This window comes from Saccopteryx bilineata, chromosome 11 (assembly GCF_036850765.1).
Source record: "Saccopteryx bilineata isolate mSacBil1 chromosome 11, mSacBil1_pri_phased_curated, whole genome shotgun sequence".
Taxonomy (NCBI): domain Eukaryota; kingdom Metazoa; phylum Chordata; class Mammalia; order Chiroptera; family Emballonuridae; genus Saccopteryx; species Saccopteryx bilineata.
In genome coordinates this window covers 59,066,522-59,084,968 of record NC_089500.1, presented here as the reverse complement: position 1 = coordinate 59,084,968, position 18,447 = coordinate 59,066,522, and the positions used below count along the sequence as shown (strand labels likewise).

At 43.7% G+C, this 18,447-nt stretch overlaps 1 protein-coding gene and 1 pseudogene across 1 annotated transcript in view; one reads left to right on the top strand and one right to left on the bottom strand.

Moving 5' to 3' along the window:
• The first annotated feature begins 413 nt into the window (after window positions 1-413).
• On the top strand, window positions 414-1,116 carry LOC136315061 (protein MEMO1-like; annotated as a pseudogene).
• A 2,933-nt stretch (window positions 1,117-4,049) lies between these two features.
• The window catches only part of APCDD1 (APC down-regulated 1), a 45,244-nt gene continuing 30,846 nt past the window's right edge, over window positions 4,050-18,447 (bottom strand). Inside the window, exons 4-5 of the mRNA XM_066246413.1 lie at window positions 13,894-14,215; window positions 4,050-12,007 (exon numbers count right to left, since the gene is read on the bottom strand). Of these exons, the coding sequence (XP_066102510.1) occupies window positions 11,556-12,007; window positions 13,894-14,215 (774 nt within the window). The 3' untranslated portion in view covers window positions 4,050-11,555. The remainder of the gene's footprint in view (window positions 12,008-13,893; window positions 14,216-18,447) is intronic.

Below are 18,447 nucleotides of genomic sequence, written 5' to 3'. Positions count from 1 at the left end.
AATAATAATAATCAGATAAAAATGGGCAGGAGTCCCGCAGGAGGTGGGGGGAAGGATAGATCCAAAGTCACTGGCAGTGGCTCCTAGAGGCCACTGTAGGGTAGGAGGCATGAGAACAGCTCTGTGGAACCATCCCAGAATGCAGAGCGGAGGCAACTCCAGGGGCGGGGCTAGAGCTTGCTGGGCTTCAGTGACGCCCCATGGTCCCCATCTTCCTATGATCACCAGAATTTGTGAAGATTGCTACTGCCGCGTCTCTGCCACCTGTTCATCCTTCTCCCCTGGGCCAGAATGATTCCCCTCCCCTCTGCCGCCTTCTCCTGTGCTGGGCCAACAGTGCCTCCTCCCCTCCAGTAGCTGCTCCTGCTGCACTGTCCCCTCACTCATCCTCTCACACCATCTGGGACGCAGGCATGAAGATTCCCCAACTGAGCCGTGGGCCGCTGCTGGTATGCATCCTCAGGACTGCAGGGCTTTCACAAGTCCAGTCCACAAAAAGACCCGCTAGGGCCATCACTGTACCTATACAGCATATACACACTGTGGGTCCTGTGCTGCTCACGCTTACAGACAATGGGTCCATCTAGCACCTGGAGAATTTTCATCTTTGGGCCCCCTCATGATGTGCTTCTCTCCGGATGTGTACTTTTCTAATGTGGGTATATATAGAACACCTCTATATGACCTTGTATTGACCAAATGATTTTTAGAAAACTATGGATGACAGGAATGTTTGAACACAAGTTTCTGCAGACAGATGACAGGAACACAGCATAGAAATGCATTTGCCTTATAAGAAAGCCATGGAACGGTCAAAGGTTCTGTTACAATTACTGCAATAAATTCCAGAGAGAGATTTATAGATCCATTGAACATCGAGATAAAATGAGTATGAGTATTATAGAGTGACCCGCATCTTTTAGCAATTACCTGAAGAAATACCATAATACTACATGTGGAAGGCATCCCAGGGAATTATTAAATGCTATCACAGAGCAACAGAAGAATACAATGAATATGAGCTTTTCCTTTTTGAGTTGTTTCCAGTCAAGCCAGGGCAGAAACTGGTAAGACTGTTCAGTGAGTTATGCAGCTAGAGTACTCACAGTCCCCTGAAGCTCTGAATCCTCAGGGAGGTCACCTGCATGTACGCATGCTCTGCTCCAGATCCCAGCCTAGCTCTTGCCAAGATACTGGTCTTGGTTTGGGGGAATTCTGAAACCTCAAACTAATAGAACTTTCTACTCTTCTAGTAGGTGTAGTCCTTCCTTAATTACGATTCATTAAAAAAAAACCACACACATTTATAGTTTAGGTCAGTGGAAGGCAACCTGGCATCAAATATTTTGATTTTTTTTTAAAAAATGGCAGTGTCAAGGCCTAGTTGTGGCAGACAGTTTTTGAAAGTAACTTATAAAGCATTTACCATGGCCTAAATTTCTACTCTTTGAAGGGTTGTGTCCATTTATTCTGCTACAGTTTTACAAATTGTACACAAACAAAAAAGGTGGAAATTTTTCATAAGAAATTGCATTTATAAGTGATCTGTATTAAAATATAATAAATCTCCAGTTATATTCAATTACTACTTGTGTTGTGCAACAGATATTTTCTATTTTAGTTGCTAATAAAGGGCTACACAACCCCCCAAAATGAGCAAAGATAAAAGGAATTTTATACTATGACTAAGTGGGATTTATTCCAGGTGTGCAAGGCTGGTTTGACACTCAAAAATCAATTAATGTAGCCTCACTGGGTGGTGGTGCAGTAAATAGAGCATTGGCATGGGAGGCGGAGGACTCAGGTTCAAAACCCAGAGGTCACTGGCTTGAGTGCAAGCTCATCTGGTTTGAGCCCAAGTCACTGCCTTGAGCAAGGGCTCAGTTGCTCTGCTGTAGCACCTCCGCCCCTGTCCTGTCAAGGCACATATGAGAAAGCAATCAATGAACAACTAAGGTGTCACAACAAAGAATTGATGCTTCTTATCTCTCTCCCTGTCTGTCCCTATCTGTCTGTCTCCCTGTCTTTTGCAAAAAAAGAAACAAAAACCAAAAAGCAAAAACAATTAATGTAGTCCATCACATCAATAGGCTTAAAAAAATCACATGATCATATTAATCAGTACAGAAAAAGCATTTGTCAAAATCCAACATCCACTCATGATTAAAACCTCTTAGTAAACTAGCCATAGAGGATTTGATAAAGACTTCAAAACCCTATAATAACATCAAACTTAATGGTGAGAAACTTGATGTTTTCCTACTAAAGTCAAGTACAAGGCAAGGATATCGTCTCTCATCATTCCTTTCCATATTATACTGGAAGGTCTAGCTAATGCATTAAGTCAAAGAGAAATAAAATGCATGTAGATTGGGAAGAAATATATTCATAACACTGTATTTGTTTGTAGGTTACATGCCATCGGTGTAGAAAATCTAAAAGAATCAACAATAAAATCTCTGCAACTAATAAGCAATTATTGCAAAATTATAGGATTACAAGGTTAGTATACACAAGTCAATCACTTTTGTATGTAATGGCAACAAACAAGTAAAATTTGTAATTAAAAGTGCAATGCCATTTGCATCAACATAATAAAAATTAAATACTTAGTTCTAAATCTAACAAAATTGTACAAGATCTAAAAAAGAAAAACTATAAAATGAACTAAATTTTAAAATGACTAAATAAATAGATATTCTATTATGCATGGCTAGGAGGACTCCATATTGTCAATATGTCAGTTCTTCCCAACTTGATCTATAGATTCAATGTGATTCCAATAAAATATCAACAGGTTATTTTGTATATCTCAACAAACTGATACTAAAGTTTATATAGCAAGCAGAAAGACTGAGAATAGTCGATGTTGGAAGACTGACACTACCCAATTTCAAGACCTACTTTAAACTTACAGTAATCAAGACAGCATGGCATGGGAAGAATAATCAAAAAATATATGAATGGAGAAGACTGGACATTCAAGAAATAGACCCACATATATATACTCAACTAATCTTTGTCAGAAAGGCAATTCAATGGAGCAACAAGTAATGCTGGAAAAACTGGAGATTGACGTGAAAATAAAGGAACACCCCCCCTTTTTTTTTTGTATTTTTCTGAAATTGGAAACAGGGAGGCAGACAGACAGACTCCCGCATGCGCCTGACCGGGATCCACCTGGCACGCTCACCAGGGGGCGATGCTCTGCCCATCCAGGGCGTCGCTCTGTTGCGACCAGAGGCACTCTAGCGCCTGAGGCAGAGGCCATGGAGCCATTCCCAGCGCCCGGGCCATCTTTGCTCCAATGGATCCTTGGCTGTGGGAGGGGAAGAGAGAGATAGAGAGGAAGGAGAAGGGGAAGGGTGGAGAAGCAGATGGGTGTTTTTCCTGTGTGCCCTGGCCGGGAATCAAACCTGGGACTTCCGCATGCCAGGCTGTCGCTCTACCACTGAGCCAACCGGCCAGGGCCTAAATGAAACCCTTAATGAACATCTCACCAAAGAAGATATACAGATGGCAAATAAGCATATGAAATGATGCTCCATATCATATGTCATCTGCTGAAATGCAAATTAAAACAACATTAAGATACCACTACGTACTGTACCTATCAGAATGGTCAATATCTGGAACACTGACTACACCAAATGCCGATAAAGACATGGAGGAGCAGGAACTCTCACTCACTGCTGGTGAGATGCAAAATGATACAGTCACTTTGCAAGAGAGTTGGGCAGATTCTTGAATAGCTAAACACCATATGATCCAGCAATCACAGTCTTTGGTATCCATCCATAGGAGCTGAAAACTTATATCTACACAAAATCTACACATGGAGGTTTATAACAGTTTTATTCATGCAAAAACTTGGAAGCAACAAAGATATCTTAACATAGGTGAATGGATAAATAACTGTAGCACATCCAGATAATGGAATATTATTCATCACTAAAAGGAAATGATCTATCAAGCCAGAAAAATGAGAGGAAACGTAAATGCATTATTACTAAATGAAAAAAGCCAATCTGAAAAGGTTTTTTTGATTCCAACTATAGAGATGTGACATTCTGGAAAAGGCAAAACAGTAAAAAGATTGCTGGTTGCCATGTGTTGACAAGGAGTGAGGAGACAAATAGACACAAAAGGATTTTTAGGGCAGTGAAAATATTTTGTATGATGCCATAATCATGGAGATATGTCCAAATTCATAGAATGTACAATACTGAGAGTGAAAAATAATGGAAATATGGGCTTTGGGTGATTATGATGACTCAATAGAGGTTCATCATTAGTATCAAATGTACTGTTCTGGTGGTGGATGTGGGTAATGGGGGAGGGCCCTTATGTGACAGGCAGGAGGCATATGGAAAATCTCTGAATTTCCCCTCAATTTTACTATGAACCTTAAACTGTTCTAAAAAACTCTACTTTCTAAATGGGTAATAGACTCCAATAGGTATTTCTCCAAAGAAGACATACACATGGCCAACAAATATACTAAAATCATTAGGTAAATTGCAATAATTTTATTCAAGACCACAATGAGATATCACTTTACATTTACCTTTCTTTTATTTAGAAATTAACTTTAATGGGGTGACATTGGTCCATAAGAATACATAGGTTTCAAGTAAACATTTATATGGCACTTGAACTGTTGATTGTGTTGTGTGCCCATTACCCAAAGTTAAATCATTTTCCGTCACTGTATATTTGTCCCTCTTTACTCCCCTCCCCCTCCTTCTCTGGTAACCACTTCACTCTAATGGCCATTATAAAAAAAACAAGTAACAGCAAGTGTTAGAGAATATGCAGAAAAGTTAGAACTGTTGCACACTATGTTGAGAATGTAAAATGATGCAACAACTACAGAAAATAATATGGTGGCTCCTCAAAAAAATTAAAAATAGAACTGCCATGTGACCCAGCAATCCCACTTCTAGGTATTTATCTAAAAGAATTGAAATCAGTATGCACCCATGTTCATTTCAGCATTATTCACAATAGCTGAAATACAGAAACAATCTAAATGTCCATTGATGGATGAATGGAAAAACAAAATGTGGTACATATATACAATAGAATATTATTCACCCTTTAAAAATAAGGAAATCCTACAAAATGTAACAATACAGGTGAACCAGAAGGACATTTATTGTTACATTAGCTAGTCACAGAAAGACAAGTATTGTGTGATTCGATTTACATGAGGTATCTAAAAGAAACGAACTCATAGAAGCAGAGAGTAGAATGGTGATTACCAGGGCTTCAGGGAGAGAAAATGGGGAGTTGTTATTCAATAGGTATAAAGTTTTAGTTATCCAAGGTTAATAAATTATAGAGAACTGCTATATAACATTGTATCTATAGTTAACAAAGATTATATTGTACACTTAAAATTTTGTTAAAAGGCCAGACCTCCTGCTGAATGTTATTACAATAAAAAAATGTAACATATTTGTTTAACATACTCCATGTCTTGGCATTGAGCTTTTTATATTGAAAATAAGAGTATTAATTAGTTCAAAGTCATAGTGACTACATTAGTCTTTCTGGGAAGACTCGGAGAATGAAGACAGATACAGACAGGGTGGGGCAAAGGTGGGTTCACAGTTGTATGTGAAACACAGAGTTTATTCCTCTATTATTATTTATTATTATTTTATGTTCCATATGAACAACTTTGACCCACTTGTAGATAATCCAGGACCAAAGTGAAAGGAGAATACTAGAATGGTAATTCACCGGAGCATGTTGGTGGCCAGGAAGACCACAGACTTCGGCCTGCCTACTTCCACCCAGAGGAGCCTTCACACTGCACACTCGGGCTTCTTTCAAGGAGTTTCATTAAGTGAACTAAACCTCTCTCCAACCGACCTGAGCTGCCCAAAGATCTGTCATTTGAACTTGAAATATCAAGGGTGTGCTGATGTGTGCAGGAACCCATCTTGAAGGCGCCTTCACTCACTGGGCTAGGGAGACCTTAGTCGAGGAAAAATCTGGAAGGAATCCTTCTTGGGCTGCCTGAGGAATGGGAAGGCAAGCCCCCAAATGGATGGAGGTTGGAATTATCCACCTGTGTCAGAGGGACACGCACTGTTCTGCCTGGATGGCTCCTGAAGCCGTGTGGAAGGAAAGAGGCTCCTTGGCTTTCCCAAGCCTGCTCAAGGGGACAGCGATGGGGGATTCCCACTGGGAAACTGAAGCGCTGACTCTGATGCCTTGTTCGTTTCCGCTTTATTATCCTCCCAGAGTTCGGAAGGCGATATCTGCTTTGTAAGCTTCTTCTCTCCATCTTCACATCTTCCGGAAGGGTCAGTGATAAAGGCATTTATTTGTAGGAAATTAAACTTGAGCACCTTGCAAACCATAACTAAATTTTTCTTCAGTAAGAAATTCAAAACTGTAATGTACCACTCAAGACTGTTGTGAAAATTAAACGATACAGTGTATGTAAAGAACGAAGTACAATGCCATATACATATTTAGTGTGCATTCAAGAAATAGCGGTGTTGTTAAGAAAGTCAGGCTGAAATTCCGGGGCAAGGAAAGAACAGCTCAATAAAGCTTTTAGGTTCTCTAATCCTTAACCTCATGAAGCATCTCATTTATCATTTATAAAATGAGATTAATAATACCATCTTGATTTTCTCTAGGTCTGGGTGACATCTCCAAGCAATTCAGTGGTCTAGTCACTAGCTTTATTTTTAGAAACATTTAACCACCGGTCAAATTTCTTGGGCAACATAATTGATTTGTACAGGGAAAAAATATATATATAATTGGAAAGTAACATCTTCACATTGATAAAGTGTGGAAAAAGCATTGAGCATGGATAAAGGTCTGCACTGAATTTAGACAGTGATTGCTTCTCTTTGTACATAAATGGCAGAGAACTCTATGTTATTGCTTTTTAAAAGACCGTTACTTGTATTGCTGCAATCTCCATTTGATATTAGGAAGAGAGTTCATTTCAATAAAGTTTAGTACTTGCAGGGAATAAGGCTTTATGTGTTACTAAGGCACCTTTTATTTCTAGGTATTTTGCAAGGCGGCAAGAGTGGGGGAGGGCTGTATTGGTGCTACACGTCTCTTTCACAGCATTGTTGCCTGCACCGGTTTACCCGGCCAAGCTGCTTATTTCTAATACAATGCAATCTATTTTTCTTTCCACTCTGAAACCCATTAGAGACTATGGACCTTTTCCTAAAACATTTGTGTGTGTGTGTGTGTGTGTGTGCGCTTGCGCGCTTTACTTAGAAGCTAGGATTTAAGCATGCTATGTGGCCAATTAACTTTTTTCTTTCACATAAGCAATGCTGGAACCTACATATAACGTAGCTTCACTCTCAGCTAAGTTGGAATAAAATCACAAATGCAACAGATATCTCAAAAGTTTCAATCTATAAACTGATTCCAGGACAGGTATATTACCCTGAGCCCAACCTGTGAAAACCTGGATTATTTTATTTAGAGGTCAGGAAAACACTCTGTAAATGAGCTCTCTTAATACACAGTGGCCCACACTTGTTTACAACCACCTTGATTTTCTGAAGGTCATAACTTCTCAATTGTCTTACATATTTTTTCCTTATCAGCTGCAGAAAAGACTGGGTCTCAACTGCCTAAAGTTCTTGGAAAATATCAATTAGGAGAAAGTGACTTCATGAGAGACAGAAAGGCTGGAGCAGCTCCTTAGATGCTAACGAAAGTGCCAGTTGCTCCTCCAGCTCAGGATGGAGACTGAGCTAGCTCAACAGAGCTTTGGAGGTCCAAGGTTGCAAAATGCAGCATTCTGTGCTCACAAAGTCTCCCCAAACTCTCATGCCCCTGAATTCCAATGTAATGGCTACCCGAGATTCCTTAAATGAAGGAGTGGATATGATGGTGTTTCAAAGGGCACAGGGGCTGTGGAGGTGGCTGTAAAACAGACTAAAATGAATCCACGGAATCCACAGCCTTGTTCTTAGAATGAGAGGCTACCAGTCAGAACCTGACACCTGCTTCCCAGTAGGACACTGCGTTTGAGTCAAGATATGTTTGTGCAGTTTCACACTCTTGGCGGCAATAACTTGGTGTCATTTAGGTCTCATCTGGAGGGGTGTGACCCTCGAGGGCTATGACCCCTTGAGCCAATGGAAAAGTTGGAGGTCATAACTTCCCCAGTATTTTTTCTCATGATAGTGTTACGTATGTCTATTGAACTGAACACTAGGGAAACGAGGTTGTGATAAATAACTAGGAGCCTGTTGTACATCCAGAGATTGTTTACCCTGCAAGTCACCCTTGGGCCACCACAGGGATTTGAAGAATTCACTTACTATGGTAGGACATGTGATTATCTTACTGGTAAGAACACTTATGCATTTTCTCATGAATCTAGAAATCAGGGGGAATTTTATCCAAGCTACCTTTGTTCTTGATGAAGATAAATCCTTCTGCAAGCTGTTTGGACTCATGAAAGTTCAGACATCTCAAAGAGGCCAGGTCTGTGTGGTTAGAGTTCTCTGCATCAGAGTAGACTCACCCTCCCTGTCTCCGCCCACCACCCCTTCTCCCATAAGCCACCTCGGGATGTTCAGCTTTCTCCTTTGAGGACAGTATCCTGAAATGCTCAATCAGATGCTACCTCTTGGTTTCTATATTCCACTGCCAGGTACCTCGTATGTCTAGTTTAACAGAGGTTGGGTTCACCATTATAAAACAAAACATTGCAATGTTCTTGGACTGCTACAAACATCATCTTTGTTTTCAAGATATGAAAGTTGGTGGAATAGAGAATGACTCTTTAATATATTATTGTTAAAGGTTTTTCCTTCAACCAGGAACCACAAGATTCTTTCATTCCAATCCAGAAAGAGTGTGTGAAGAGACCCTATCGAGGATGTCCTGGACCGAGGGCCTCTCTACTTGAGATCCTTTGATTGGGATGCTCAGAATAATTCGGGTGGGCTGCCATAGCACTGGAGCACTATGATGGACTCTTTAGGATATATATCACCCAGAATTCACAGATGCTGGCTATGATGTTTACTCTACAACACATGACACAACTTGTCCTATCTGAACAAACTACCTTTGTTCTGTATTGGATAGACTTTGGACTCCAGGAAGCTCCTTTTTGAGTCTAGGGTCAACTTGGAGTTTAGAATTTGAACCCTAGATCACTGACAAATTTTATTATTGCCCAAGGGACAACTTTCCAACCCTTACTGTTATCAGACTGCTACCCAGGAAGAGATGTCCAGTCCCAGAAAGCCAGTGAAGTCTAGAACACCCTTTAATTATTTACTACATTCCCCAAACCTAGTATTTAGAAGTAGAACTGCCTGTTACTAAATTAGGGCTAGACTTGCCAGCACCTGAGTACATATTATGGGGTATTTTAAGGTTACAATAAAATATTCTAGACTCAGTCATACCATCTTCAGAGATAGCACCATGGTCTTAAGTTAAAATTTCTGACTCTTAAACCTGAATGACTTTTTTTTCTTCAAGATGATGGGAAATCACTTGGAAAGATCTTCACAGGATACATGGGTACTTACTTTCAGAGATACTTATTGGTATTAATCTGACTGACATAAGCAAGATAAGACTGTATATGTAGGTGATAAAGTAAGCAACAGGTATAAATCAAATTGTGTTACTAATTTGTGGACAAACTATATTGGTCATTCTCTGCATTAGAAGTGATATAACCATGTGAAATTCATGCTATCCCTACATCACATTTATATATATTACACTATGTACATGTTAATATTTGGGGATACGTATGTATGTGTGCATATATGTGTGTGTACATATGTATGTAATGTACTTTTTAAAAGTGTGAGTAGATACATAAATCTAGGTGAATAGTTGTGAATTAAGTGGCTATAAATGTACCACTTTTATAGTAAATCACTGAGGTATTTTTTTATCAGTGAACTTAGTTTTCCACGTAATTTTATTATATCCTTTAAAGATAGTATTTATTAAATAGATCCACAGGTAAAAATGTATTTTCTGAAGAGTATTTTTGACATCTTTGTTTATTAAACTTGGCAGATATTAAGTTAGTATTTTCATTTGAATAAATCCCTTTAGTTTGCACCACAACTTAAAATCTAATCTAAAGATAAAGCATTTTGGTACTCCATGCCATCCTTATAACTTAACACCACATTGAATGCTATAACATTTCATACATTTATTTCTTAAATACAGGTATGACTCTTGACCTTGATCACGGCTGCCATGTTTATTTTTAGCTATATCCAGGGTTCCCGCTGTTTATCACTTCCATCAGTCTCTACCGGCAATAGATCTTGGTATTCAGATAGCACCATTTGTAATAATCCAAAGTAACAATCAGACATGATTTGTGCACCCTCTCGTTGTCTGGGAGAAAGCAGCTCGCAGAGTCTGTGTAAGGTGACCCAGAGACTGCAGTGACAGAGCCAAGGCAATGGCGGGACAGAAAGCTGGCATGTTCCATGGTAAGGAGACTATACACAAAGCCTGGGTTTCCCAGAAGTCAAGGGCCGAAGGGAGCACTCAGCCTTACAACATTCTCTTTGATCAGTTGGGCCCATAAATAACAAAGTGTGCTTGCTCTCTGAGCATTCATCTTTGAAGCGGGCAGAGACACCAGACTGAAGAACTGCTCACCCCAGCCAGACACAGAGTGAGCCAAGACGAGGGTCCCACGAAGAGGAAACTGTGGCAACAATGGGCACTTTATCATTCACATGGCATTGCACACACTGCCACCATCCCGTGTTCCTGTCTGTCCAATGCTTGCTTCCCTTGTCTCCTCGGCAGGAAGGGGAGCAGCACGCGGCCCCCAACCACCCAGAAACCAGCGTCTACCCGCCATCCTCTTCCCCAGCAAGCTAAAACAATAGTTTAAATTACTTTGAAACTTTAATTACAGGTGTTTTTCCACTCAACATTGCAAAGTTCAGATTCTCTCCTTTTCTGCCTAAAGGCTGTCAAGGTGGTTAAGCTAAATCGTGTGTCTTTACCTATGTACATTATCTACACCCAAGTCTCTTTTATTAATACAAGGTGTCTTGATCGCCGTCCCAAACCAACTCTGTGCTGGATTTCAGGTTAAAAAAAACTTGGGAGAGGAAACAGTTTCAAAGGAGAACGGGAAGCAAACCACAGTCAAAGCTGTAGCTGTTATTCATTTCTTCTAAGTTCTCCTCAGCAACCTAGTAATAATTCAGAGGAAGAAAAGAAGAGGACCAGGCTCTCACCCTGCTCCCTCTCTCTACCAAACACACCAGCCTGAAACACTGCGGTTTTAAAGTGCAATTGCTATTGTGGAGCTTCCCAGGCCAGGATCCGACTGGACAGAGTTCAAAGCAGAATCTTCAAACGGCGCTGCTCATGACTCAGGCGGGGAGGGCGGGCCGGGAGGAGGGAAAAGGCACCACAATTCTTGGGCACTCAAGCGCGTTGGAAGAAGTGTCCTCTCTTTTCGTGAGGAAAAAAAAAAAACAACCTATAAATTGTAAGGAAAACCTGGTTTGGAAAAATATAATTTTTTAAAAATATTTCTATCTGAGGACATTCCAGTACGTCAGAGTCCAAAGGCTGGCAAGCGTGGTGAGGAGCCAGGGACAAGCGCCCCTCCTCGGCGCCTGGCTCCCGTGCTGGTGAGCCCTGTGGTCCTCAGAGAAGTCCTCAGGTCGGGACACGGAGGACGCGCACTGGACCAAGGGCATCTGGTAGGAAGTGGCTCTCTTCTCGGGCCTGTCTGGACTGGACCCATCACTGGGCCTCTGGCCGTTGAACAGCAGGTAGCGGCCACGGGCGTCCTGTTCCATTTTGAAAATCTCGTACTCCGTGTGAGGTAGTTTGATTCCCAGGGCCACACAGCCATTGGTGTGTGTCACGTCCTGCTGGATGCCCACCTGCCAGGAGCCCTCGGCCCCGCATTCGTTCCCATTGAAGACATTGAGGAGAGAGGCGGTGGCTGCATCCATGGGAGTAACCTTCATGTGGTTCACTGCAGAGGAGAGAGGGACAATCCCGTGACCCTCAGGGAGGGAGGGGGCGGTGCAGACAGCCCACGGAGCGCCCGCTGCCAGCACGCCACCTCCTCGAGGCTTTCTGATCTGAAACCAACCCCCATACCCACCCACGGGACCACAGCCGGAGAAAAGCATTCTCAGGTGGAAAGATCAACGTGTTTGCCCTGAGTGACCATCACACCAAATGTGTGTGGTCAAAAAAAAACCACAACAAAACCCCCAAAACAACTACATTTGGCAGACAGTCCCTGAGCCCAGACTGCAATCGACTGCAGTTGTCTTTGGTGACAATGACTCTTTGACATTGACAAAATATTTACAAAATCTAGAATTTTGTTTTTTATAAAAAAGGTGTTAAAGTTTTTAAATAGATTTGGTATCAAACACCTATACTAGTTAAAAAGTCTTGCAAAGTTAATACTGGCCCACAAATTGAACAACTAAAACAAATTAGGCTACAAGCAAGAAAAATGAGTAAATATATTAAATACAAACGCCAGCACTGACAGTGCACCTCTTTTGAAGGCCCTCTCAGGGGACTGCCATCTGCATACAAGGGAGCTTCGGGGTGGAATCAGATAAACATGGCCATGCTCTTGGCTACAACTATCAAAATTCCATTCTTCTTGGAGCAAATCTCCCCTTCCTATGAGGAGGGCTAAGATGCCCTTGGACTCACCTGAATTATCGGAAATACTTCATACTAAATAGACTGAACTATGGAATACTGAAAGCGTTCATACCCACTGTCCAGGGTGTCTTTCTTGGCCATGACAGGGCTGACAGACACTACCTTACAAAGATGTACAAGCTTTAACAAAAAAAAACTAGATATAGAGCCCTGGCCGGTTGGCTTTGTGGTAGAGCATCGACCTGGTGTGTGGAAGCCCCAGGTTTGATTCCCGGCCAGGGCACACAGGCGAAGCGCCCATCTGCTTCTCTACCCTTCTGCCTCCCCCTTCTCTCTCTTTCCCTCTTGCAGCCATGGCTTGATTGGTTCCAGTGCGCTGGCCCTGGGCACTGAGTATGGCTCTGTGGAGCCTTTGCCTCAGGTGCTAAAAATAGTTCAGCTGCGAGCATGGCTCCAGATGAGTGTTGCCGGGTGGATCCTGGCATGCGGGGTGCATGCGGGAGTCTGTCTATCTCCCTTCCTCTCAGTTAGAAAAAAATCTAGACATAAAAACCAAAAGACCTCCCTTCCTGATAATAGCCCACTGAGTCTTGTTCCTTACCTTCCTTGCTATTTACCATATTTTATTAAATATTTTAACACACCATTTGGTTCAGATTTTTTTTTTTCTTATTTTCCTCTTTAAAACCCTAAGTGTGTCTTATGGTCAGGTACGTCTTATGGAGCGAAAAATCCTTACTCCTCTCACCTTCGAGCATGTGAAAACTTCCCCCTGCAGGGCAAACTCAGCTTTGGAAATGACAGCTCTGAGTCCCCGACTAATCCCCACTCTTTACTTCCCACTAAAGAAAGCAGGTGCACGCAGCCAGTGTGATGTTATCACGGGGCAGCTCAGAATAAGCCGCGAGCTGCGCATAAGAAAGGAAACGAGCTGACTTGAGATTTCACTGCTGGTAACACCTTCCCGGGACACATCTGACGCCGTGCACAGCGGGTGGGCTCCTGGGCACGACGGTCTACAGGTTGGCCCCCTCACCCTGGCTGGCACAGCGGAGCTCAGAGGCTATGGTAAATGATGACCTTGGGGCAGAAAGTATTCCCTAATCTCTTCTCCAGCATCTCTAGCGGATAAGAGGCCCTTGCCCTCAGGTCCTGCTTCAACAAAAGTCACAAAACTGCTCACTCTCACCTGCTAGGCTGTTTGTCTTGGGCTAGAGGCAGGAGACCTACCTTTGAACACAAACTCAGTTCCTCCCAGGACTCGGGAGGAGTGCACGCCCCGGCTGTACCGGCCCTTGGCATAGATGGTGAAGGTGGGGTGCTTGCAGACAGGGTCGGAGTAGTGGTAGTAATGTCCCTCCCAGGTGTTGTTGTTGTCGTGGAAGATGAAGTGGCGCGTGAGAAAGAGGACTTCGGGCCGCACCTCACAGCGCTGGCTCACCCACTCGCCATGCAGACCGACGGTCAGGTCAGCCTTGGGGGGCAGGAGGGGAGGGTGGTGCTCGTCCGACCGGTGGATGATTCGACAGGCTATGCACGCATGGTCATGGTTCTGCAGTCAAGACACAAACACAAAGAGAGACCACCTGTCTTCATAAGAGAGAAGTGTACACGTGCTTTTGCAATCGGGGACCACCACAGCAGGGGTGGGTAAGGGACCTGAGCACCATCATTTGTGACTTGAGTACCCAAGAAGCACCTGGAGCCATGCTATAAGGCACAGATGGGGCGCGTGTGCGCGCACGTGTTTGTGTATGCTCACAGTGCACACGTGTTCGGCTGACATTAGAAACTTACCTAAATATTTCATAAAGAGATATGGACTCTCGCCTGACCAGGCGGTGGCGCAGTGGATAGAGCATCGAACTAGGATGCGGAAGGACCCAGGTTCGAGACCCCGAGGTCACCAGTTTGAGCACGGGCTCATCTGGCTTGAACAAAAAGCTCACCAGCTTGGACCCAAGGTCGCTGGTTCAAGCAAGGGGTTACTTGATCTGCTGAAGGCCTGCGGTCAAGGCACATATGAGAAAGCAATCAATGAACTAAGGTGTTGTAACGAAAAACTGATGATTGATGCTTCTCATCTCTCTCTGTTCCTGTCTGTCTGTCACTATCTATCCCTCTCTGACACTCTCTCTGTCCCTGTAAAATAAATAAATAAATAAATAAATAAAAGAGATATGGACTCTCTTTAGAATCCTATTACATTTTCAGACCATGCGTGCTGGACACTCTTTCGAAAAGGCGGATGCATATCACCTCACATCCATTAGAATGGCTACTATAAAAAAACACACACAAACGGTGTTGACAAAGATATGGAGAAACTGGAACCCTTGTGCACACACTGCTGGTGGGAATGTAAAATGTTGCAGCTGCTATGAAAACTAATTATTATATGATTCAGTAATTCCACCTCTGAGTTATATCCAATAGAATTGAACTGAGCATCTCAGAGAGATATTTTTTCATCAGGTTCATAGCTCTTACAGTGTTCAGAAGAGCTAAAACATGGAAACAATCCAATGCACACTGACTGATGAATGACTAAACAAAATGTGCATCCTCATTGAGTGAAATACTATTCAATTTTAAAGAGAGGAAAATTCTGACACGTTACAGCCCAGATGGACCTTAAGGATATTATGCTAAGTGAAATAAACCAATGACAAAAGGACAAATGCTGTGTGATCCCACCTATATGAGAGACCTAAAGTAGTCAAATTCATAGGGATAGGCAATAGAATGAATGGTGGTTCAGAGGCTGGGAAAAGTTAGTGTTTCATGAGCACAGTTCAATTGGAGACAGATGAAAAACTTCTGTGGATGGATGATGGTAATGGTTACAACAATATAAAATATACTTAATACCACTAACCTGTACACTCAAAATGGTTAAGATGGTATATTTTATGTGCATTTTACGACAATTAGATTTTTTCCATTAAAAAAAAAATTAGAAGACACAATTTTTTAAAAAGGACAGAACCCAACTGCTGAGGATGAGAAAGGGAGCTGTCTAGTGAAGGAGGGAGTGACGGAGGCCGGAAGGAGGGAGCAGAGCCTCCGAAGTGGGCTGGTGCACCGGTCACCCGCTTGTGTCTGCAGGCCTCGGGGTTTGGAAGGTTTATGGGCTCTTACTGTGCTTCCTGCTCTATAGCATTAAGCCAGCGGTCCCCAAACTGCAGCCCCCTGAGGCCATTTATCCGGCCCCCGCCGCACTTCCGGAAGGGGCACCTCTTTCATTGGTGGTCAGTGAGAGTAGCACAGGATGTGGATGGAGTACTGTATGTGGTGGCGCTGCAAAGCGTGGCGTCGCTCACGTACAATACTACTTCCGGTGACGCAGGACGCACATGTCACAGCTCCAGAAGCGTGTCATATCACTTGTTAGGGCTAGCAGTGACAAATATGGAACCGGCCATTGACCATCTCATTAGCCAAAAGAAGGCCCATAGTTCCCATTGAAATACTGGTCAGTTTGTTGATTTAAATTTACTTGTTCTTTATTTTAAATACTGTATTTGTTCCTGTTTTGTTTTTTTTGCTTTAAAATAAGATATGTGCAGTGTGCATAGGGATTTGTTCATAGTTTTTTTTAATAGTCCGGCCCTCCAACGGTCTGAGGGACAGTGAACTGGCCCCCTGTGTAAAAAGTATGGGGAACCCTGCTTTAAGCCATCTGATGAGTGCAAGCTAGCTGTGGCTCTCTCGGGAGCTTCCCTCTTGCTGAGTCAGCTTTACCACACTAACACAGACTCTGGAACGGGGTTCTCTAGGTTTGTGGCTGGAAAACCTACTAGTCGGGTAGCCAGACACTGCCAGTCAAGTAAATGATGGTGGCCCGCAGGGCTCAGTGATTAATAAAAAGCTGCAGTCTGGAGGACAGGAGAGCTGGGCTCTTGACCATACCTATACCTGCCATTGTCCAGCTATGTGACCTCAGTCACAGATTCCTGCAAGCCAGGGCCTGCCTCCCCTGGCAGTGGGGACCATCTATCTGTCGCCTCATTCTCCCTCCCACTCGGGGCTGTAAAGCCAGGGCTGGCTGGCACTGGCCATGCTAGAAGCATGACTCAAATCCAGTCAGTGCTCTTGTGGGGGTGACAGGTGAGGCTCAGCGTTCAGGGGGATAGCCACGGACCCCAGCCCTGGGCTCCCCTGCCCGGGGGTCCATGAGGTGCAGAAGGTTGCTGGTAGCTGGGGACTCTAGACAGACACACACTTGTTTTCTAAATCCCAAAAGCTCAAAGCCCTCTCCATCTCCAGCACTGACTCAATGTGACATTGCTATGGACACTCAGTGAGTCACACGGCCATCTCAGAGAGTGGGAAGCGGGGGGTGGGGGTGGGGGCTTCCAGCCACCAGTCCCCCACATCCTCCTCTAAGACCTAGCGCTCACTCACTCATTGCTGTGTTCATTAGACAAGCCTACATTGTAACTCATGGGAGATAAGGGCTCCTTTGCTAACACCATGTGCAACGTGTAGATGATGAAATCAAGTAGACGGAGGCAGAGAGAGAGATGAAGGCAGAGGACGCGCTGTCCTGGGTCCCAATGCATTTGTGGGTGTACAGTCTCCTACAAAGAGATGGGCAGCCTGTGGTCAGCAGTGAGCTGAAGCTGCGATGAGGACACAGAGGGGACACGCCCACAGCACTGTGCCCACCCTCACTGGGAGAAAGCGAGGGTTCCAGCCAGGTCCTGACAGCCAGCACTAGACCCAAGCTTTCAGCAGGGAATGCCGCTTAATGGCTGATGACCAATCCTGGGGCAAGTTATTTATCTCTTCATATGTAAAATGGGGATCCGCATATTACCCTGCATAACTGCTGCAAGAAATGAGCAGTAGATAAGGAGTTTCCCCACTCTGAACCCAGCCCCACTATGAGGAGAGGTTTCTCAGAGTGGCGTGGGGGGGGGGCATCACCTGCATGCATGGCGCTTCACAGGAAGACTAAAGGGAGTGTCTCACCGTCTGTGTGCCACCATAAGACACATTTAATTAAAATAAAGCCTCACTAAATTCAGTAATTTTGCCATGATGTATTTTCTTGGTAAACTACCAGGCGGTAAAAGTTCCAATGTGTTTTTTCTCTAAAACGGAGTTCTGACACTCGAAATCTGAGATGAGAAGTTAACGATTTAGGTGTCACGTCATATTATCTCCTGCACCTGGGAAGCAACCCCCGAACTGCTAGCAAACATCATAAGGGTTAGCACATTTATCAAACTGCACCTGTTGTCCCTGCCTCCAACCCCAGCCCCACATGATCTGAGTAAAACGAGCCCAGTACTCAGATTCAGATCTCTGAGACTTCATGGACAGGAGAGAGGCGTTCTGGTGCCTGTAAACAGGGACGCTGAGTTCTGCAGGATGACCTTGCAAAGACAAGCGGGCCCTCTCAGAGCGCAAGCCAGCAGCTTTGGTCCACGAAGAGCTCCACGCTCCTCCACTTGGCGCTAACCAGTTGCTGACTGCTCCTCCATGGCTCTCCGAGCCCATCCTAAACAGCCCAAGTGGGCAGCCTGTTTACTTACAGGCCAACCCGGCCTGCACCTCCTCTCCCTCCCATCCCCCACAGCTGGCTTGGCTATCAGCCGTTTGGGAACTTAAAAACATCAGTTGTGACCACTTCATTTCTGGCCACTCTAAAAAGGCATGAATCTCAATCCCTGAAAAGGTTTGTTTCCTCCAATACCAACAGCAATTCAGAAGCTGCTCAGGAGCTTCTTAGCTCAAAAAAGAAACAGGCTCGGGGAGGGGACGTGGTGCAGCTGT